General features: G+C 46.9%; 1 protein-coding gene across 3 annotated transcripts in view; it reads left to right on the plus strand.

Annotated features, from left to right (window-relative positions):
* Positions 1 to 22,699, plus strand: part of TCF12 (transcription factor 12) — a 116,854-nt gene that overhangs the window by 28,206 nt on the left and 65,949 nt on the right. For all 3 annotated transcript variants that reach the window (XM_042471384.1, XM_042471383.1, XM_042471387.1), the window contains one exon: positions 2,050 to 2,152. In XM_042471384.1, the coding sequence (XP_042327318.1) occupies positions 2,050 to 2,152 (103 nt within the window). The remainder of the gene's footprint in view (positions 1 to 2,049; positions 2,153 to 22,699) is intronic.

A 22,699-nucleotide genomic window follows, 5' to 3' on the forward strand; every position in this document is an offset into this window, starting at 1 on the left:
AATCTGTTCTTCAGCATATAGCAGATTCTAAAAGCTATACATCAAAGTTGGCTCTCTTTTTAAATGATGAATGTTAGGAACAAAGACGTATTATTCTGAGCCTGACCACCTGAATTGCATAGTAAACCAAATGGTTGGAAGGCTACACTTTCGATAGGTGTGTTCTGTGCAGGCTGTTTTATTCAGCCAGCATCTTACTGCATTGTGCACTACTTGAACATAAAGCAAGCATACAGTGACCTTGGCTAGGAGCATCCCGTTTGCTGGGCAGCTGCTGCTGCTTCTGCTGCTGCTTGGCGCTGGTTGCCTGACAGACGGGGCCAGGCCCTGGTTACCAGAGGACACCCTCGTGGTCATGAGCAAGTTGTAAATGTCACTAAGGTTTTTTCTGAACGTCTATCACATGTGTATCGCTCATTCCAAAGTAGGTAAAGTGAGTAATCTTCTGGGGCTCCCAGAAGATAAGTGCTAAGGCAGTTTAGCAGAAAGTTGTGACATGCATCCATAAGCAGTTGCAGGGGCTTGACAGATATTTAGCCCTCAGTTACTAGCCCTTTGGTTGAACTGACAGCAAAGATAGGGAGGCCTGTTCCAGCCCCATTAATGTCATCTTGAATGCAGGCCCACAGTCTGGAAAATGACAAATCCTCGGTGATTGATGATTTTTCGAGTCCTGGGGGATTCAGGATGGTTTCTCATGGCTGCAGGCCTGAACATTTTCCCCTCCCACTTAAGCCTCTCTTGGAACTTCTTTAAGGCCTGGCTGTAAAGAGTTTTAAAGAGGCAGATTGTGTGCTTTTCAAACACAGCTTTGGGAATATTTTTGTACGCTTGGGTTTATGTTGTGAACCTGCAATTGAATAAAATTATCTCCAGTGGGGATTCTTCCTCTTCCGCCCCACCTCCTTATGTTGTGGTCTGAGAAGAAGGTGTTTTCTTGCAAAATGGAAATGGAATAGCACTTGTACTAGAACGATTTGTGATCAGACCTAACTCGCTAAGCAAGTGTTTCCTATTTCTGTGGTGGTGGTGATAGTGGATCTTAAGATTGCTTGGGGATCCTGACAGTTCTCTTTTGCTTTCAATGCCTGTCTGCTGGATAGAAAGTAGGAATACATTTGTTGTTGTTGTTGTTGTTGTTAGAATAGACCTGTATTTGTCACTGGAAGCCCAGGTGGGCTCCATTTCTCAGGGTGTTGAGGTTGGTGGGGCAGATTCAACTGCCCCCCACAACTAAGGCCTTTCCTGGGTATGAATACAGTGGTGCCTCGGGTTACGAAATTAATTCGTTCCGCGGCTAATTTCGTAACCCGAAAAACCTTCGTAACCCGAATTGCCATAGGCGCTAATGGGAAAAAAAGCTGCGGCTCTGCCGCGGCTCCATTTAAACAGCGGCAGGGTTTTTTCGTAACCCGAAAAAACCTTCGTAACCCGAAACAATAAATCCCTATGGGATTTATTCGTATCCCGAAAAATTCGTAACCTGGGTAATTCGTATCCCGAGGTACCACTGTACTCTAAGCAATGCAGTTTGTGTTTCAGTAACCTTCTAGTTAGCCTTCCAGTTAGACTGTGGCAATGTGTTCAGTGTGGGGATGCCCTTGGATACCTCAGTTAGTGTAGTTTGTACCTGCCAGGCCACAGCTTGGGACATCTTCCACTGTGTGACTGTGTGGCACCTGCTTGAAAGGAATTGCGCTGGTGCTTGTGATAAGATTGAAAGTCCAAAACAGACTCAGACAGTGCAGCTCAAGAGTTGAGGTCCAGGGACTAATTCCTGGAAAACCAGCATTACCAGAGTAAGACAGCACCAGTATGCTTAGTATTTTAAGAAGTGGAATGAAATAATCACCAAAATAGCGATCTTTCAGTCCAGGTTTAAGTGCCCAGAAACCAGTGTATGTATGTGTATTCTTTTGTGACACCTTTGAACACCAGGTTCAGGAGGAATGTCCCACTGTGTCTCTCCATCTCATTAGGAGAGTGTCTTTGAACTGATTTAGTTGGGCTGCCAAATAATCTGCTAAATTCTCTGTCCTTTTCCCGCAGGGCTTTCCGGACAGTCCTCATTACAGTGATCACTTGAATGAGAGTCGATTAGGGCCCAGTGACGGATTGTCCCCAACCCCTTTTGCAAACTCCAATCTGATGGGTGAGTAGGTCATTCTTTGTGCGAAGCCTCCTCTCAGCCGCTCTGGTCACGGGAGATATCTTATTTTCCGTCTTCTAGGGGAGTAGTAGAGGTATTTGTCAGTTTCAAGGGCTTTTGCCCTCCACATTCACTTGCCACAGCTGATTTTTATTCCGTGGACTTTATCATGGTTGGCAGAAAAGGCCAACGCAATAACATTTGCTTTAGTATTTTAGCTGCTTTGAGTCCTATTTGGGGAGAAAGGAGGGATATAAATTTTAAAAAGCAAGTAAATAATAAGAGCTGCTGCTGTTGTTGTTAAGGGCTTGGGGAACTTTTTTAATGTTTCCAAGAATCCTTTTTTCAAATTTGAATTGTGCTCTTTTCTCAGCCCCCAAATACAGATGCATTTAAAAGCTGAGCTTACTCCCTTAGCGTTCAGTTTTGAACATAAAATACGTTCAGAGGAAATGACTAAGAGAATGTCTGTCTGTTTTCCTGGTCTTCACAGGCTGCCTTAATAACTTTCATTTTGAATGGCTTAAACATTACCACTGCTGATTTTACAGAATTGCCTTGGAACTGGGCTGTTTAGTTTGTGCCTGTAGTTTAGGAATTTCCTTCTAATGTGACTTCATCTGTTAAAGCGATGTTGGGGTTTTTTCCCCTCCTGTCTGGCGCATGTGACCTATTTTTATTCTTGATGATATTGTCCTTTCAAGACACTGCCTTGGCAATCTAAGTAGATTACATAAATCCAAATCCTGGTGGTCTTCTGGAGATCTTTCCCCTTTGCCTTTGTTTACTGATTTTAATCTTTTGCAAACAGGGAGACAAACTGTTTGGTTGCACAGCGTATGCTTGTAAACATGACAGACCCTCAAATGTTTATACCCCGCCTGAGGATGTCAGAGCAGTGTTTGAAAGAAGGGTTAACGGTGTATCCATTGGTAGCATCCTTTTTTTTGGGGGGGGGGGGGTTGCATTTAAAAAACATGCAACAATTCCCCAGCAGGCCAGGGGCAAGAAGGCCTTCTTTCTCAGAAAGTGGGATAGCTCTTGGAGGGAGGCTGCACTACATACAGCAAGGGTAGGCAACCTGGGGTCCCAGGGCTGCTGGCAAGAGCCACCTGTTCCTTTACCTGCAGGCAGCAAGAGGGTGAAGGAAGGGGCATGGGGAGAAATGGCGTTAGAAGAGAAATGATGTGGGTTCTTCTGCTTCTGGTGCTAGGCACAGTGTGGCACCCCCAATGGATTATCCCAGAATCGGGAGTATATTTTTGCCACCTGGCCTTCTCCTTCCCCTTCACTCCAGTTGCAGGTAGATGCTTTACAGGCAGCAGGAAGTTTGCTCTGTGAATGGATTGAGAATGCCAACCAACGTCCCCATTGTCGCACGTCTCCCTTGTAAGGTGATGTCTCTTGTTCATCGTTCTTCTAGTCTTTGCTCTCTCAGCATGCCTACCTTTTCGTCTTCCTTCCTTTGCCCACTCCCGTGGCATTAGCTTCCTTCTCTCTCCCACTTCCCACACCAGAAGGGGGAAATGTGCAAACTCCAGAGACTGGTGGAAAAATGGGCCGTGAAGGGGAGCTGTCACAGGGAAGAAAATCCAAGCAAGAGAGGGATCTTTGGGAGAGGAGGAAAACAGGGGGCTCTTGCCTTTTCTAACCCTGGTTTTGAAGGGGAAAATTTGCTGCACTGTAGCTTCTCTGGGAAGTGAGGAACAACATTTTGTTTTCTGCTAAAGGCCTGCATGGGGTTTTGGGTTACAGGCCACATTTTTCTGTAGGAGGTATAGGATGTCTACTGCCCAGTTTCAGGGGTCAAAGGGAGAGGTACTGGGTACATGTTCTGGGTTGCGTGATGGTAATCTTACTGACTAGCTTGAAATAATTTTAGGCTACGCTGCCCAGGCATATACCTTTGGGCTTCCTGCCCACTGACCTCACCTCCAAAGCAGATCTTATTGAATGAGGGACTTCTCTTACTCCAGATGTTAAATGTGTGAGAGGAATAGATTTGCTAGTCTAGGTGTTGGAGAGACCTGGCATTCAACTGGCTCCAGTGCTTCGGTGTGTGTCCTGGCTCCTCCTGGCCTTTCAGTCCAAGGGGAAGGAGGCCTCTCCGCTGGAGTCTGGTGCTCATGCTCCATGCAGAGCTTTCAGAGGCCGGGGCAGATAGACATTGGGACAGGGCCCAGCTAAGCAGCGTAGTTTGAAGACTGCTGATTTATTTCCGCTGGATGTTTTGAAAGACCTTGTATAGATTTTAATAATGCAGGAAGTGACTGCCTTCTTCATTTTATAAAAACACTTCTTTTTGCTGCATCCAAGTGTGTATCTAAACATTTAACCTCTGCCACTTTGGTCCTGAAGAGAACATCTGGTGTGTTCTAGTCTGTAGCCTCCTTTAATTTTAGTTCTGTTAGTGCTATAGTAGAACCAAATTTGGAGGGAAATCCTCCAGGGCAAAATATTAATTCATTTAAAGAAACCAGTGGTAGTTGAATTCCTGTGTGCTTCACTTACTTATTTTAACCTAACTTTGAACCATTTTGGAGTGTCTTCTTTTCTTCCAAGCTGTATTGTAATTCTTCTATTTTGTTTGTGATCAGATAACTACACTAGGTTTGTTTGTGAGCACATTACTACCATTAGGTTGACAGGAATGCGTTTCTGACACGGTGACTTTGTTGGAGGAATCATGACTCAGAAAGTGGCAGTGGACTAATATTTTTGAGATGTCCTGAAAGGTCATATTTTATGTATAAGAGTAACTTAAATAAATAGCTTTGGCAGGAGAGTCTAGTTCTTGCCATTGGATGGGATGGGACAAAACGGACCAGTTAATAAAGTCACAGACCGCCTCTTGTGTTTGCAATGCAATCCAAAATGTTAGTTATGCCCTGTTTTGGGAATGCCTTTGGCCAAGGTATCCTCTATGATTCTATGATTCTAAGAGACACCTTGCTCTGTGGAGCTCTGAGCAGGGCTTTTCCTCTGGGAGTTTCTGCTCCAGGGAAGCCCACCTTACCCTTTCCTTATCATTGGGGTCAGCTTCCTCAGGTGGCAGATTCAGGATGCTCTTTGCATTTAGAAGATTTTAATGGCAACCTCATGTTGGGGTTGATTTAACACTGACTTTTCAATAGGTCTCCACAAAGGTATAGGATGTTTACGGCAAAGGCGGTTGATAGTTTAACAGCAAATTGGCTGTGTTATGATGTGCATGAACTCCTTGCCCTAAACACAGGCTCTTTTCTTGGTGTCCAGATTTATTGATCTGCTTTGAGCTGCCTTGCTCATCATTTCTGTACTAAAGAGTACCACTCTGCTTTCCACAGATCTTACAATTGTATTGTATTAAAATTGAGGCATATTTCATAGGTCGGTCATTGCATGTAAGCACCATTAAAAATAGAGAATTGTGTGTCAGCAGACATTGCTTTTATATATTATGTTCAGCCATAAACATGTTTGCCTTAAAAGATAGCTGATTATTAACTGCCACTGTCTTGAATGATGGAGCTCTTAAAGACTTTAATGATCTTGTATGTTGCAGGAGCAAGACAGTTTTGCTGAATAAGAATTAATAATGATTCGATAATGAACAATTTGTGTAGAAAGATGCATTTTAATATTCATTTAGATATCCTAAAGTGTTTTTGTTAGAAAAAGTAAAAGCTATTATGTAGAACTGATTTGTGTTATTTCCTAATACCAGTATTATTCTGTTGACGTTATCAGTTTGAAAAAATGGAGTTTTGTTACAGTTCATTCTAGAGTAACCCATTACCATTAGATGGACTTGTAACTAGGCTGAAATGTGTTGCCCTCCTGTCTGGAATTTGATGGGGAAACCATTAGGCTCAGTGCAAACCTTGCTCTTCCAAGTCATGTAAGTACAATTAAGACACCAAAATTTGCCCCACTAATCCATGCTTTCCTTTCCCTTCCATTTGGCCCCAGCTCCCTGCTTTGATCATAAGCAATTTTAAACAGGCTTCCACACTCCATATTTTCTCTTGTTGCTTTTAGCAATGATAGGACATTATACTCCTGCCATGGCTAACATTAACCATGGCAGTCTTTTTGTTTTGTAACTGGGGCTTGCAAACTAGAATGAATTCAAGAGAAACACGCCAAACAGGAAAGGAGGAGGAATATCACTATATGTCAGGGACATTTTCACCAGTGAAGAGATCCAGGACATCAATCATGGAAGCCAGGTGGAGAGCATCTGGATAAAAATTAAAGGGGAGGGAAACAACAAGGACGTTATGGTGGGAGTCTACTACAGACCCCCCCGCCCAAGTAAGACTGAGGAATTGGATGATGTCTTTCTAGAACAGATGACCACACACTCAGAAAGGAAAGATGTCGTAGTGATGGGTGACTTCAACTATCCTGATATTTGCTGGAAGTCAAACTCAGCCAAATCCTCAAGGTTTAGCAAATTCCTCACTTGCCTCGAAGACAGTTTCATTGTCCAAAAGGTGGAAGAGGCAACAAGGGGGTTAGCTATTTTAGAGCTGATCCTAACCAACAAGGATGACTTGTTTAATGGGGTGCAAGTGGTGGGATCATTAGGTGGAAGTGACCATGTTCTCCTGGAGTTTGTTATACAGTGGAAAGGAGAAGCCAGGCATAGTCAGACACGCATCCTAGATTTCAGGAGAGCGGATTTCAGTAAACTTAGAGAAATACTGGGGGCGATCTCATGGTCAGGAATACTAAAAGAGAAGGGAGTTCAGGACGGATGGGAGCTTCTGAAAAGGGAGATACTGAAGGCACAATTTCAAACAGTTCCATTGAGGAAGAAAAATGGGAAATGTCTAAAGAAACCAGGATGGATGGCTAAGCTTTCAACTGAGCTAAGTTTTGAACAGAACATGTATAAGAAATGGAAAAGGGGGGAAATCACGAAAAAGGAATTCAAAGAAATAGCAAGCATGTGTAGGGGTAAAGTCAGAAAAGCTAAAGCGCAGAATGAACTCAGGCTTGCTAGAGAGGTTAAAAACAATAAAAAGGGCTTTTTTAGATATATCCACAGCAAAAGGAAGAAGAAGGAAACAGTAGGGCCACTGCGTGGAGAAGATGGCAAAATGCTAACAGAGGACAGAGAAAAGGCAGAATTCCTCAACACCTTCTTTGCCTCAGTCTTCTCAGAAAAAGCAAAGGGTGCTCAACCTGAGGATAATGGAGCAGAGGACAGAATAGGGGAAGTTCAGCACAGAATAAGTAAAGAGATAGTACAGGAATACCTGTGTAACCTAAATGAATATAAGTCTCCAGGACCAGATGAACTACATCCAAGGGTATTAAAAGAACTGGCAAATGTAATATCGGAGCCATTGGCAATAATCTTTGAGAACTGGGGAACAGGAGAAATCCCAGCAGACTGGAGGAGGGCAAACGTTGTCCTCATCTTCAAAAAGGGGAAAAAGAGGATCCCAACAATTATTGTCCAGTTACTCTGACATCAATCTCAGGAAAGATTCTGGAAGAGATCATTAAAAAGAGAGTCTGTGAACATCTAGAAGGCAATTCCATAATCACAAAAAGTCAACACGGGTTTCAGAGAAAGAAGTCATGCCAGACAAAACTGATCTCTTTCTTTGCTAAAATTACCAGCTTGTTAGATGAAGGGAATGCTGTGGATATAGTATACAGTATCTTGATTTCATTAAGGCCTTTGACAGGGTTCCCTATGACATTCTTGCAAACAAGCTTGTAAAATGTGGGCTAGACAAGGCAACTGTTACATGGATCTGGAATTGGTTGACTGACCGAACCCAAAGGATGATCAGCCATGGCTCCTTTTCATCCTGGAGAGAAGTGACCAGTGAGGTCCCACAGGGCTCTGTCCTGGGGCCAGTTTGCTATTCAACATCTTCACCAATGACTTGGGTGACAGAATTGAGGGCATACCCATCAAATTTGCAGATGACACCAAATTAGGAGGAATAGCTAATACTCCAGAGGACAGGATCAAGATTCAAAATGATCTGAATAGACTGGAAAGCTGGGCCAAAGCTAACAAAATGAAATTCAATACAGAGAAATGTAAGGTACTGCACTTAGGGCAGAAAAATGAAATACACAATGATCTGAATAGACTGGAAAGCTGGGCCAAAGCTAACAAAATGAAATTCAATACAGAGAAATGTAAGGTACTGCACTTAGGGCAGAAAAATGAAATACACAGATATAGGATTATGGGTGACACCTGGCTGAATGAAACTATGTGTGAAAGGGATCTGGGAGTCCAAGTAGACCACAAGTTGAACATGAGTCAGCAGTGTGATTCGGCAGCCAACAAGGCCAATGCAATTTTAGGCTACATCAATAGAAGTATAGTGTCTAGATCAAGAGAAGTAATAGTGCCACTCTATTCTGCTTTGGTCAGGCCCCACCTGGAATACTGTGTCCAGTTCTGGGCACCACAATTCAAAAATGACATTGGGAAACTGGAGCCTTGTGTCCAAAGGAGGGCAACTAAAATGATGAAGGGTCTGGAAACCATGCCCTATGAGGAACGTCTTATGGAGCTGGGGATGTTTAGCCTGGAGAAAAGAAGATTAAGAGGTGATATGATAGCCCTGTTTAAATATTTGAAGGGATGTCATATTGAGGAGGGAGCAAGCATGTTTTCTTCTGCTCCAGAGACTAGGACCCGGAACAATGGATGCAAGCTGCAGGAAAAGACATTCCACCTCAACATTAGGAGGAACTTCCTGACAGTAAGGGCTGTTCGACAGTGGAACACACTCCCTCCTTGGAGTGTAGTGGAGTCTCCTTCCTTGGAGGTCTTTAAGCAGGGGCTGGATGACCATCTGTCAGGTATGCTTTGACTGAGATTTCCTGCATGGCAGGAGGTTGGACTGGATGGCCCTTGTGGTCTGTTCCAACTCTACGATTCTATAATTCTATGAAACATAATTTTCAGACTCTGATTTGATGCTAACTATGATTAGCATTAGCACCAGCGCATTAACGTTGCATCATGATTTGCACAGGGATGAGGTAGGGGATATTAATGTATGAGGAGCACATGTGAAGAGATCCCTTTCTTAAGTAAAGTGCTGGAGTGGGTCATGCCACCTCAGCCCCAGGAGTATCAGGATGGTAAGGATGATTCAGATCTGGGAACTACTGGGTTACAAGCTAGTTTCGTTACCAGGGTGGGCCACCTACTGCCAAGAATTCACCTCCTGGTTCTGCCAGGCCTCTTGTTGGCTCTTGAATCTATTGCCAATAGTCTCTTAGTTGGGAGAGCACATCGAGCCACCATGGTGGGTTTGGTCCTTTTGGAGAGGTGATTTCTGGATGTAGCACTGGAGGACTTATTTTCAGTGCTGTGGCTATTGCTATACACTCCTTTGCTATACGCTCCAGCACTTGATGCTGGCAGACTGATGAAGACAGCATCATTGGTTAGTGCTGTGATACCAATGGTTAAGAAACAGAACGTGAAAGTTGTCTGGTGTAAGGCTGCTTGGCACCAAAGAAGGAAAGGGAATATAGCCTTTCTGTGGCAGAAGCCAAGAAGTTCTTGAGGAGATATATTGGTGAACAGTTCAGAAGAAATGGTGTGTGTGTGGGGGGGGGGGGGGAGACATTGGCAAAGCAAGTGACTGTCATCTATTAAGGGCTCTAATTACTGGGGCCTGCAGATGGAATTTTCTATATCAGTGATTTGAATGACCTGTAGAAGTTGGCTTCTGGCTTAGTTCCTTCCTTTTCTTTTTTAACAGCCATGTCAAATACGGGGAATGTTTGTATTAGGCAGGAACAACAAGCTCCTGCCTGGTACTTTCAGGCACTTCAGTTGAAAGCCCTGATGCAGCTTTCCTTCAGCGTTTGCTTCAGCTGTGCGTGATTTTCATGGAGAGACTCTCATGCAGGTCTCTGTAACCTTGAATGACAGCGGCTGGACAGGGGTTTTGAGGGGTTCAGAATATGGGGACCTTTTCTTTCTCCTCCTCCTCCCCCAACTAGAGCGATCACCGATGTCAAGGTGGAGGAGTGTTTGGGTCTCTGCTCTGTCCTGTCAGGGAAGGGAGAGGGGGAGACGGGTGGGCAGATGTTCAGGGTCTCTTCTGTTTTTTACTGGAACCCAATGCCCTGCCAAGTTGAGTCTGATGCAGAAGGAACACAATGCTTACCATTAACCAATTCTGAGCCCAAGAATTTAGGAATTGGTGTACTTAAGTAGAGTGCTAGCAGTTAAAGGAAGTCACTTTCTTCATTTCAGCCATTTAGGGTGGCAAGATGTGTCTGTCATTTTGCCACTGCATCTGTTGAAGAGTTGGGACCCAGAAATCCTGGCTGACCTAGTTGAAATAATCCAGGGTCTTCCAGCAGATCCAGGTATTTCTTCTGCCCACCCCTGGAGGAAAGTTTTGGTTGCTGAGGTGTAAAACTTCACAGAGGTCATCCCTTAGAAATGGCCCATGGACCGTTGCAAGTAAACAACCTGTCAGCTGCTGGTCCCTAGCAGGTTTCAAGACAAGACAAAAACAATGGTCACCAATGGGCCCAAATCTGATACCAGTCCCTGGAATCCTGGGGAATAGGTTTTTCTTGGCATGTTTCTTCAGGGAGAGGGTTGCCACTGCCATCCTCTGAGCTGAGAGAGTGACTTGCCCAAGGTCTCCCACTGGATTTACATGGCTGAGCTGGGCTTCAAATCCTGGTTTCCAGAGCCAATAGTCCAACACAAGCACACATGCCGTGTAAACTGATAAAACAGCCTTTGTGGTTGAAGTTCATCTCTGACCAGAGGGATGGTGGGGTGTAGCCCTCATAGGATGATGACAGAATTTAGTTCTTTGAATTCTGCTCACAGTGAAGGCATGTTCTTACCCACCCTCTTTTTTATGGAAACTAGGGGGTTTCAGGGAAGTTAATAATCACATTATAATTTAGTGCTTTTAGTGGGCTACAAAGCATGTTTTTTTACCAGGTAATAATAATAATAATAATAATAATAATAATAATAATAATAATACAGGGCTCCCCCGGGTTACGAAATTAATTCGTTCCGCGGCGCCATTCGTAACCCGAAAAGCATTCGCAAGCCGAAGCCCCATAGGCGCTAATAGCGAAAGCCGCGATTTGGTGCGAAAAAGCGCCGAAAAGCACCAAAAATTTTTTCGTAACCCGAAATAACCTTCGTAACCCGGAACAGTTTTTTTTAATGGATTTTTTTCGTAACCCGGAAATTTCGTAACGCGGCGCATTCGTATCCCGGGGTACCAGTGTAATAATTTGTATCCCGCCTCTCCCTGTATTGGATCGAGGCGGGTATTTTTTCTATACATTTCTGTTAACTCTGTGTCCCAGCAGCCAGCCGCAGGTCATGGTGGCATTGATTCAGATAACTTTCCTTCTCACTTGAAATACCTGGAGGATTTAAAGGAATGTTTGACTGTGTGAGTAGCCCCTCTTCCTCCGGTGTGTGCCATAGAGCCAGGCAGGTGTCCGCTCTCCTCCTGTGCGTACACAGACCCGCACACTGCCCCTTAGGGCTCCTTGCGTCTTCCTTGTCCGCAGCTGTGGCGCTTGGACTAACAGGGATTGCCGTCAGGCAGAGAAGAGCCACAAGAATAGGTCACAGGTGCTAGCCACGCTGATATTTCTGTCTACCCTGCAGGAGCTCGGAGGTCCAAGTGACACTGGTACCTTTCAATTATGGTGTCAAGAAATGGGGGGTGAGCAGGTGTAAAGGATAGGGGCGTTGTATAGCACTCCAGGAAGCAAAGATAGTCTAAAATTCAGGCGAAGGTTTTCACCTGCCTTTTACATATGTTTAGAGAACCAACAACAATATTTTTGTAAAATGTTTTATTTCATTTCACAGTAGAGCTGATAAGTAAGGGGAAGAATCCAAGACAGGATTTGGGCTGGTGAAAAAGCGGGATTCAGCAAAAGTGCGAGGTACACTAAAGCCTCCATGCCTCCCCAAAACTGACTTTTAGGCCGTGAGGAGGGAAGGGATTTCCACCAGCTCTCTCTTGGATTTAGACCAGTCTCTTTATCAACAGAAACATTTGGAAGGAGATAGTAAACCATGAAGAAAATGCCCCGTCCCCTCTTCTGGATGATTAGATTTCCAGAGTGACCAAGGGCTTCCTGAGGGGGGCATGCACACACACTCAACCCTTTGGGGTGTGCTGTGACTCGGTTCACTTCCACCTTCTGTGTCAAGGCAGCACTTGGCAGCTCCTCCATTTCCAGCATCCCAGGATGGAAGCTGCTCCCACAAACAAGAGCTGAGCTATCTATTCTGTGCTGGGGATGTGTGTGTGTGTGTGTGTGTGTGTGTGTAGGGGGTCTGTAAAAGAGCTGCCAGTGGTGAGGCAGTGAGTTGCAAGAGGGCCTTGGCAGCAGTCCCACCATACTTGGATGGAGATGAGGGGTAGTGTGCCTCCTCCTTGGAAAATAAGGACAGTTTGCATACCTGTAACGGTATTTCTTCGAGTGGTCATCTGCGAATACATACAAATGGGTTGTATTGCACCTGCACAGTGCTGCTCGGAAAACTTCTGGAATCACTGGGCAAAGTTAACTTTGCAACTTTTTGGCGGTAGCTCCGCCCATCTCTTATATGCCTCCTGTGTTCCCGCTCTTTCCCCAGTTCTGAAATTTACGCCACGTAAGCGACATGAGAATGAGCCAATGAAGAGCAGGACACTGAGGGGAGGACGGGTGGGATTTGTATGTATTCACAGATGACCACTTGAAATACCATTACAGGTATGCAACCTGTCCTCCTTCTTCTTGGTTTCTGCGAATCATACAAATGGATTGAGACTGACAAGCTTAGGTCAGTGGCGGAGGGAGTGTCATGACACCAAGTAAGGTTCCAACAAGCTGTGTTTATTAATCACAATAAAAATGTTGAACCCAAAATCATGTGAGCTGTGCTTATTAATTTAATCAAAGCACTCAACCTGTTCAAGTCAAAGTTAAACCAGTGCATTAGGTCATGCAAGACCTGTATGTAAACCATAGGAATGTTGTAAACCACACCAACCTGGCAAAAAACATTCCTTTCAACAACATGTAAACAAAGGAAATGCAGTGCAATCAATATAAACCTGAAACCAACATTGCCCTCCCAAAAGCTGTGTCCCATTTGGCCCTGGTGTCCAGCCTATAATGTTTTATGAAAGTCAATGGCTAGGACTAAACAGCAGCTTTACAGACATCCTCCGAAGGGACCCTCGTCAGAAAGGCGGAGGATGTCACTACCATCCTAGTTGCATGGCACCAAACCCTGGCCGGGAGAGGTCTGCCCAACAGTTTGTAGCAGAGGTGGATGGTACCAGCCACCCATTTGGAAAGCCTCTGCACCATCACCATTTGGAAAGCCTCTGCACCATCAGTCCCTTTTTCGGTTCTGAGTAGCATTGGAAAAGTCTCTCGGAACGGCTTGAACCCATAGTTCTATCCAAATAGAAGGCCAAGCCCTCCGAACGTCTAAGGTGTGCAAGTGTCAGTGGTCGGGTTCAGGGCCAGGTCAGTAAAACAATGTCCTGACACATGTGGAAGGCAAACACCACCTTAGGCAGAAAGGTAATGCCAGTATGGAGGACAACCTTATCCTTATAGAACCCAAGGAAAGACTGTCCCTCTGTAGGGCACAGAGTTCGCCCGCATGGCGGGCAGAGGTGATAGCCACAAGGAAGGTTGTCTTCCAAGTCAAGAGTCTCAAGTCTGAAGTGGCCATGGGTTCAAAAGGCTTGGATTGCAGAGCAGACAGCACAGTGTCCAAACTCCAAGCAGGTGCTGGTATCGAGACCGGAGGTTGAAGATTGTTGCATCCTTTCAGGAAACTCTTCACAAGAGGGTCCCTGAAGAAAGAAGGTTTGCCATCAAACTGGAAATGAGAGCAGATGGCAGAGAGATAACAATGGAGGAGAGGTACAGCCCCGCATCCAAAAGTGCCATCAAAAACTCCAGCACCGCCGGTGTTGTCACTCGGGATGGAGAAAGGCCTCTCGCAGAGAGGAAGTCCAGGAACTTCTTCCATTTAGAAGCGTAGGATCTTTTGGTGGCAGGCTTCTGGGCAGCCAAAATCACCATCCGTACTGAGGGAGGCAGCTGATCTAGGGATGTAGTCTCCACGCCACCATCAGTAAGTTTTTGATGTCCGGGTGACAGACTCTGCCGTCCTGCAGAGTGAGAAGGTCCGGATGGAACTCAAGCTGGAGAAAGTGTCTCCTAGAGAGGTGGGTCAGGGACAGAAACCACAGCTGTCTCGGCCACCAAGGAGTGATGAGGATGGCATCCAAGCAGTCCCTTGTGATTTTGGACACCACCCTGGTGATTAGTGGGAATGGAGGGAAGGCGTAGAGCATCTCTCCTTACCAAACAAAGGCGCGCTTGGGAGCAGAAATGGGGACAGTGGCTGTTGAGAGTGGTTGTGAAGAGATCGATCTGGGGAGCTCCCCATTGACTGAAGAGGTCGTCGACTATCTCGGGATGGAGCCTCCACTCGTGGCAGACTGAGGAAGACCTGCTGAACTGATCGGCCAAGTCGTTCTCCTCTCCTGGCAAGTGAATTGCTTGGAGAAAAATCCCTCTCAGGATGCACCAGTCCCAGATGCAAAGTGTGATGTCTAGCAGGGTCTGATACTTGGTGCCCCCTTGTTTGTTGAGGTAGTACATGACTGTGGTGTTGTCCATCAACAAAAGCACTACCTTGTTGGCCAAGTTCGTTTCGAAAGCTCTCAAGGCCTTTTCTACAGCCAGCATCTCCAGGGCATTGATGTGAAGAGACTGCTCTGCGAAAGACCACCAGTCCTTCATGAAGAGGGTTGACATGTGGGCGACCCAGCCTTCCATGGAGGCATCTGTGGTCAGGGTGTAGAAAAACGGGAGTCAAGCCACCAGTGGAGGGAGCGGGCGACGGATCTCAGGACGGTGAGCCACTTGGACGGAGGGTCGGTCAGTGCATTGAAGGCCAACAGGAACCATGCTTGAATATAAATAATAATATAATAAATAAATTTATTATTTTTATACTGCCCTTCCATAGATCAGGGCGGTTCACAGCAAATATCAATAAAACAATTAAGAATACATAAAAACACCCCTCTCTCACTGACCCCTCCCCCCTGGTAAAAAGCCACCACAGCGGCAAGACAGTCCTCCGCAGTTCTGGGGAGCTTCTTCCCAGGTGACATGGGGGGGGGCAGCGGCAGAAGTAGTCCTCCACCAGCTCTCAGGCAGTCCCCGATGTTGCTGGGTCTGCCTGATGGCTCCCTCTGAGGCCGAGATGACAGTTGAAGAGGGAGGGGCCTCTTCCTTCAGGCAGTCCTCGATGTTGCTGGGTCTGCCTGATGGCTCCCTCTGAGGCCGAGATGACAGTTGAAGAGGGAGGGGCTGAAACAGCAGTCTTGCTCATGGGGTCACAAATGTCGTCGAGGCCATGTGATCTAGAGCTACCTGGACATCTCTGGCCTGCACTTGACAGTAGGCAAGGCAAGTCCTGACCGAGGAGCAGGGAGCGTGGAAGTGGTCCTGAGGTAGATAAGTGACACAGACCTTGGAATTGAGGACAGTGCCGATGAACTTGATCTTTCTGGATGGTGAAAGATGGGACTTCTCCAGGTTTACCACGAGCCTGAGGGATGCGAGGTGAGAGAGGGCTAAGCCTACATCCCTTTGCAATTCGTCTACGGAGGGGACGGCAAAGAGCCAGTCATCCAGGTATGGGAAGACACTGGAGCCTCTTTGGTGAAGGTAGGCGACGATTGGAGCCATGCCCTTGGTAAAGACCCTTGGAGCCGTGGAGAGACCAAAGGGAAAGACATTGTAGTGGTACATGTTGGGACCGACGGCAAAGGCCAGGAATCTCCGGTGGCTCTCCCAAATCCCCACATGGAAGTAGGCATCCTTCAGGTCGATCGTCACAGGCCCTGGTGCAACAAGGGCAGAATAGAGGCAAGAGTTACCATACGGAACTGATGGTAGACGAGATAGGAGTTGAGGGCTCTCAAGTCCAGAATCAGCCTAATGCTCCCATTGGTCTTGGGAACCGTGAAGTATCTGGAGAAGAAACATGTAGGGGCTTGAGAAGGGTTGACAGGCGAGATTGCTCCATTGTCCAAAAGAGTGCGTACTTCGTCGAGAAGGGTGTCTGAGGGGTGTGTGTGTGTGGAAACAACAGCTCCAGTTGGAGGGAGCTCTTCAAACTCGAGGGCGTAGCCCCTACAGACGATGTCAATGACTCACGAGTCGGAAGTCACAGAGGCTCAGATGTTAAAGAAGGGCCTCAGGATGACATAGAAGGAGGTGGAGGGAGTGATGGAGCACACAGGGACTCTTCAGGATCTCTTCTTGCCCTGGTCGGTATCCTGTCGGCGGTTCTTACAATACCAAGCAGGGGCTGGCGTCGGCCAGAAGAAGAAGAGGACTGGGATGGGTAGTGCTGCCTCTGGTGCTCCTGATGTTGGTATGGGTGGTCCTGCTGAAAGGGTCGCTGGCCTGGCCATACCATTGCCTCTGGCGCTTTCGAAACAGAGTCTGAGAAGGAGTAGACATACCGTGCTTCTTGGTGTCCTCCTTCATATGGTACTTGAAGTTGAGCCGCTCATCAGTCTCGTGGTTGAATAGGCCTGCGTTGTCGAAGGGCATGTCTTTGATGGTGGCCTTTGCATTCGGGTTGAGATCAAACGAGCAGAGCCAAGCGTGCCTTCTAAGGGCAATAGCTGCCGCCATGGACTTAGGCGAGCAGTTCGTGGAGTGACGGGCTGAGGTGATGAGCCAGCTGCCGATAGAATGGGCCTCATCTCTGATCTCTGTGAAAACACGCTGACAGTCATCCGGAACAACAGGGATGATGGGCGAGATCTTCTCCATTAAGTACTGTATGTAGGCCCCATACAGGCATTATAGTTCGCGACCTTGAGTCCCAACAGAGAAGAGGAATAGGCCTTCTTTGCTAGGCTGTCGACCTTCTTGGCCTCTCGGTCCGCAGGAGAAGAGGACATCTTAGAAGTGAACGATTGCTGAGATCCTTCAACAATTGCAGAATTTTGCTTGGGGTGTGCCAGCAGCCAAGAAGATTGAGAAGGAGAAATCCTGTAAAGAGCTTCAGTCTTCCTAGTTGTGGGATTCAGTGAGGCAGGTGCATTCCAAGAGCGCTTGGCTATTCTTTCAAGGGATGGCAGCAGCGGGATGGAAGGTGGTGTCGGTACCTTGCCATGAATCTGTCTCTCAATTGGGTCAGCGGCATCATCTTCGGTGTGCGTGACCGAAATATCCAAGGTATTAGCCATCTTGATGATGTGCTCCGCAAAGGTACGGATGTTGTCAGTAGGACATGAGGCACTGGCTGAAAGAGTTCCTGCAGGGATTGCGGGGTGTCCAAGGAGCCCAAGTCCACCTGAGAAGCATTAGGATCTGTATGATGTGCTTCGTCATGCTCAGATTCTGAAGAGTCAGTAATCAAGTCCACATGAGAAGAGTGACATGTAGGCTTAGCAGTGGTGACAATGGAACAGGGCCTTGAACCCGAAGCAGGAGAAGCCGTTGGTGAAGTAGAATGCAACCTCAGAGCAGACTTGGGCATCGAAGGCAAAGTGGACCTTGGCATTGGTGACACAGTAGTCTTGGGGCACAAGCGACTCTGGATAACCTCCCGACTCACGGAGACAAAGTATCTGTCAATCTCACTGTCGTAGTACAGTGGTACCCCGGGATACGAATGCGCCGCCTTACGAAATTTCCGGGTTACGAAAAAAATCCATTAAAAAAAACTGTTCCGGGTTACGAAGGTTATTTTGGGTTACGAAAAATTTTTTGGTGCTTTTCGGCGCTTTTTCGCACGAAATCGCGGCTTTTCCCCATTAGCGCCTATGGCATTTCGGCTTGCGAATGCTTTTCGGGTTACGAAAGCAGCGGCGGAACGAATTAATTTCGTAACCCGAGGCACCACTGTAGTAGTCTGACTCGTCGTGGTGAGAGACCCGGGGGGGGGCTGATGAACCTCTGCCTCGTGGACTTGAACTTGAGGGACTGGTGTTGGTGATCGATGACGAGGTGACTGAGAGGTGGTGTCAACAGCCTCATCCGAGGGTTGATGGAAGGCCAATGCAGCAGGTGGAGAAGCGGCCGAGGCTGAGGTTGGACAGACCCGGGGAGAGAGTGGTACCGACACATCCCATCTGGGTGCCGAAGGTGAACCATGGTCCTTGGAAAAAGACCAAGCGCCGTCCAGAGTCTTGGCACGAGCCTTTTTATGGGAAGAGACGTCCCCAGAATCCAAAGGCCTCTTCCTTGACAAGCCCCGAGGAGAAACGTCTCCCACATTCGAGGGCTTGGACCTCTTTTTAGAGGAGGATTCTGAGCTTGAATCCACAAGGGAGCTCGTATCCTTAACATGGGACGAATCCTTCTTGGAGCTCGAGTCCTTAGACTTAGCCTTGTCCTTTTTTGGAGGACTTCGACTTGGATCTTGACTGACGTGCTCCTTCGGCTCCATCACTCTTTTCAGGGATTGCGGTGATGGCACTTGGCTCAGTGGAGGAGCTCTGGGCCACAGAACCAGCAGCGGCTGGTACGGACTCCAAAGCAGCAGGTGCTGAAGCGGAGTAGGAGGCTGGCTGGGGTTGAAGGGCCTGTTGGTACAGGGCAGCCAAGAGACGAGAGTCGCGTTTCTTCTTGGCTTGAGGAGTGAGGGATTTACACAGGGTCTTGCCAAGGCAAAGAAGGCACGATGAGTGGGGATCCTGCCTGGGGAATCTTACCACCACAGACGTTGCACTTCTTGAACGGTGCCAGAGACATCGTGAGCCGAATCAAAGTCCTTTAAAGCAAAGTCGTTCGACACGCAGAAGGGTCAACAATACGGGGGGGGGGGGGGTCATATCAAGAATGGCCAAGATGGTCCGTTAGGTCAAAAATCCAGTCAACAAGCAAGAAGGAGAAGCAAAGTTCCTAAAGTAGCTAACGGGGCGGAAAGAAGGAACTAGGGAAAGAGCGGGAACTTTACCCAGTGATTCCAGAAGTTTTCCGAGCAGCACTGCGCAGGTGCAGTACAACCCATTTGTATGATTCGCAGAGACCACAAAGAAGAAATAATGGCGGTTACAAACCGCCATTAGGGACGTCCTGAGGACGTCCCAGTTTGAAAAAGGGGCGTCTCTTCTAGACGCCCCTTACCCTATCACGGACTCAGTCCGTACAAAATGGTGGCGCCCTGTTTATGCGGGCACCGCCATTTTGACGTAGCAGACGCTCTGCGTCCGCACATGGTGCACCGGAAGTGATGCCGCGAGTGCGCCCTTTGGCACTCGCGGCGCCTCTTCCGGGGCCTGAGAAGGAGCGCGATTTCCGCACTCCTTCTCTGCAGCGTCCGGGAGCCGCGCCGTTTAAAGGCTGCGGTTCCCGGACGCTGCAAGCGGAGGCAGAGCCAGACCGCTGCTTCTCAGCGGTTTGTAACGCGCCAATGTTGCCTCATGTGCAGTTGGGGGGGATGAGATGGTCAGTGGGAGGACGGGGCAGCCTTGGAAGGCCTCTTGAGTCTGGCCCCACATCCATCCTGTTCTCACCCTGGGTCACCCTTGGAAAATGCATGAATTCACGGTGTGGCTGCGAGTAGGCCGCCCTCTTCTTCAGTCTCGGTGTCACACATGTCGCAGGGGAGTTACATGGGTGCCTGGCTTAAGGGTGCCTCCACCTGCCTTTGTGGGTCTCCAAGGTGCGCAGGGCGCAGCTGGTGTCCATACCTGACCACCCAGCAATCACCGGGGGCCTTGCGGTGGAGGCGGTGGCTTCAGGAGCTGGCATTTCTTGTGTTTAGCTTGTGTGTGCCAAGAGCAAAAGGACATGCTCACAGAGGAGACGCGCTTGGTCACTCCAAAAGCCCATGCAGTCCAGCATCATTCTGTTCCCACACCGGCCGGCCAGATGCATCTCCTCACGCAGAGCATGCGCACAGCTGCACCCTTCTGCTGGTGTTCCCTAGCAACTGCGTACTTGAAAGCCCAGTGTTGTTTTGTGATGTCACATAGGTTTTGCTCAGGAAAGGAGGGGCTGGGAGAGATGCAAGAGCAGTCACCCAAATCCATTCATTAGGTTGCCTGCCAAGTTTCCTTTTTCCTATTTCCCTCTCCCCCACCCCATGCACCCTTTTTGTTGCCCTAGGAGTGGCTGGCCTGAGCGCCAGAGGCCACACAGTGGCAGTGTGGGGCTGCATGGGGCCAGCAGAAGAGGCCACATTGTGTTCTTCCTGTACATCATCACTGTCTCACTGTCACAGAGCCACTAATTTAGAAAAGTTGTCTAATGAAATCTTGTGTGGGGTGGGGCACACAATACATTTTTGTATTGCAGATGTTTGTGTGTGTGACTGTGCATTTCCTCTCTTTATCTATGGTGGCTTTGGCTTGGTGATGTTTAATTGTTGCTTTGTCGCAGAAGAAATGACATGGTCCTTGATCTGGGGCTGAGCAGCAAATCTTCCAAGGCAGAAGTTTCCAGAGCTGGGTTATTTTAGACTGCTTTCGGTGTGGCTTCCAGTCTGTGACTCCACTGCAAATGGCAGCCTTATTAATATGCGCAACATGAAGCAGTGCTTTCAATAGATGGGTTATTAGGATGCTAGTTTGTATCCTCCAGTGAATGAAATGATGTGTGATTATGAAGTCATCAGGCATGGACCAGTAAAGCTCCAGAGAGCCTCTCCCCTCGGAGGTCCTTGGGGTGCCATTGATTGGGTACCATGTGTTTGTGCCCGATAGACTGTGAAATGGTGTGTTGCTACGCGGCTGTGTTGCACCTGCGCCCCTCCAAGGTGATTGATTGGTTTGCTCATGTGGAATGTTCCCATCTGCTCCCCAGTAATGCCTTTCCTAGCAAATCGCAAGCGTTGGCGGAATAACTATAGCAATCCATCGCAAGGGGCTGAGCCGATCGTTCCCTTCAAAAATAAGCCAGGATTGCAAGCCACACTTTCTCCCATTTCCATGTGCTTTATTCACCTCAAGGTTCGGCACCCTGCAAGTGCACCGTCTCTAAAAGGCTGAGCAATCCATTAGAAATAATCATTCAGCCAAAAGGAATTCAAGGGATTGTTGGGGTAAAAATACAGATCTCATCATTCTCTCCACAGAACACTTCCCCAGAATCAACCATTTGATTGATTGGTTCTTATTAAAGTCTTTTTAAAAATAGTTCCTTTACTTACGGCAAACTTAAATAATTTTGGACTCTTTTAAGTGACAAATTATTTATATCGTCATCTCTGCCCTCCTTTTTTTCAGTGTTTCTTTGTGATATTGGGGCAATCTTGTTGGATTATTTTTAATCTCAGTTTTTTTTCATAATTGATCTATTCATTCCACCTAATGACTAATTATATATCGGACCACTTCATCAGCACTATTCATCATTGTAGAATGTAATAATGACATTTCAACAAAGGAAAAAATAAATATGCAAATAAGAACTCATTAACATGTGCACGAGCTGTTTGAATAATCACATTGCTGACAAGGCTGTAATTAACCGAAATTGATGCTGTGCTCAGGATTTGATGGTGTGTTTTCTCAGCGTTTTAAGGTTGCTACTCTGGGGGCTGGAAGGAAGCCTGTCAGCTCTTCTTCTTTATCTTCTTCTTTGGGCATCATTTTTAACATGATGTGAAGGGCTGTGCCAGGAGCCAGAGGCTTTCGGGAGTTCGTAATTCATCTGCGACCTACCCTTAATGCATGTAAAGATACTTGATTTAAATTGTTTTCATTCTGATAAAGTACTGTTAGACTTCTGTAATTATGCAACAACTGTAGAGGAGAAGGAAGCATACAAACAGGAAAATACTCATTTTAACAGGATGGTTGCCTGCATTATGTTATATTGATTTACATGCAGTATAATATACAGATTCTCTTTTACACAGTCATGCACATTTAGATATTCCAGTTTATTGTAACTGAAATTTCTTGCTTAGGAAAATTATATAATACGCAGTCATTTTATAGCAGTTCCTCTATCTTCCTTTCCTAATGGTGTGTCGGTGGCTTTTGCCATGGCTATTAGGTAAAATGGCAGAAACACAATAAAGCTGTTTATGTCAGGGTTTTTTGGATGACTGCAAATGCTGATTGTAACAAATTTAAGGAATTTTCTTTGTTGAATATGTACCCACAGCATATGGTTCAACATGGAACATTAACTTGACAGGGATAATAGATGGTGGTATATGGAGACCATTTTGCCGGCAGCGTCACTATTACTCATTCCGACTGGGGGCTGGAAATTGAGAGTAGAGAAGGCAGTTAACATTCAGATTGATTTTGTTGACAAGAGTTGGACTTCTAAGTTTTGACCACAAATTGCAATGTAGCCTCTTGTGTGTGTGTGTTTTAAACACTAAATGCTGGCTTCATTCGTTTTAGAAGAAAGGTACAGCAATGCAGTGCAGGGGCAGGCAAAGTGTGGCATCCCCCAGGGCTGTTTTTGTGGCCCTTAGGGCTCTCCTTATGGGGTAGGAAATGCCACAGATATCCTTTTAGGGAACATGGCAGGCATTTCCACCACACTGAGGGCGGT

Source organism: Sceloporus undulatus, chromosome 6, assembly GCF_019175285.1.
Source record: "Sceloporus undulatus isolate JIND9_A2432 ecotype Alabama chromosome 6, SceUnd_v1.1, whole genome shotgun sequence".
NCBI classification, from domain to species: domain Eukaryota; kingdom Metazoa; phylum Chordata; class Lepidosauria; order Squamata; family Phrynosomatidae; genus Sceloporus; species Sceloporus undulatus.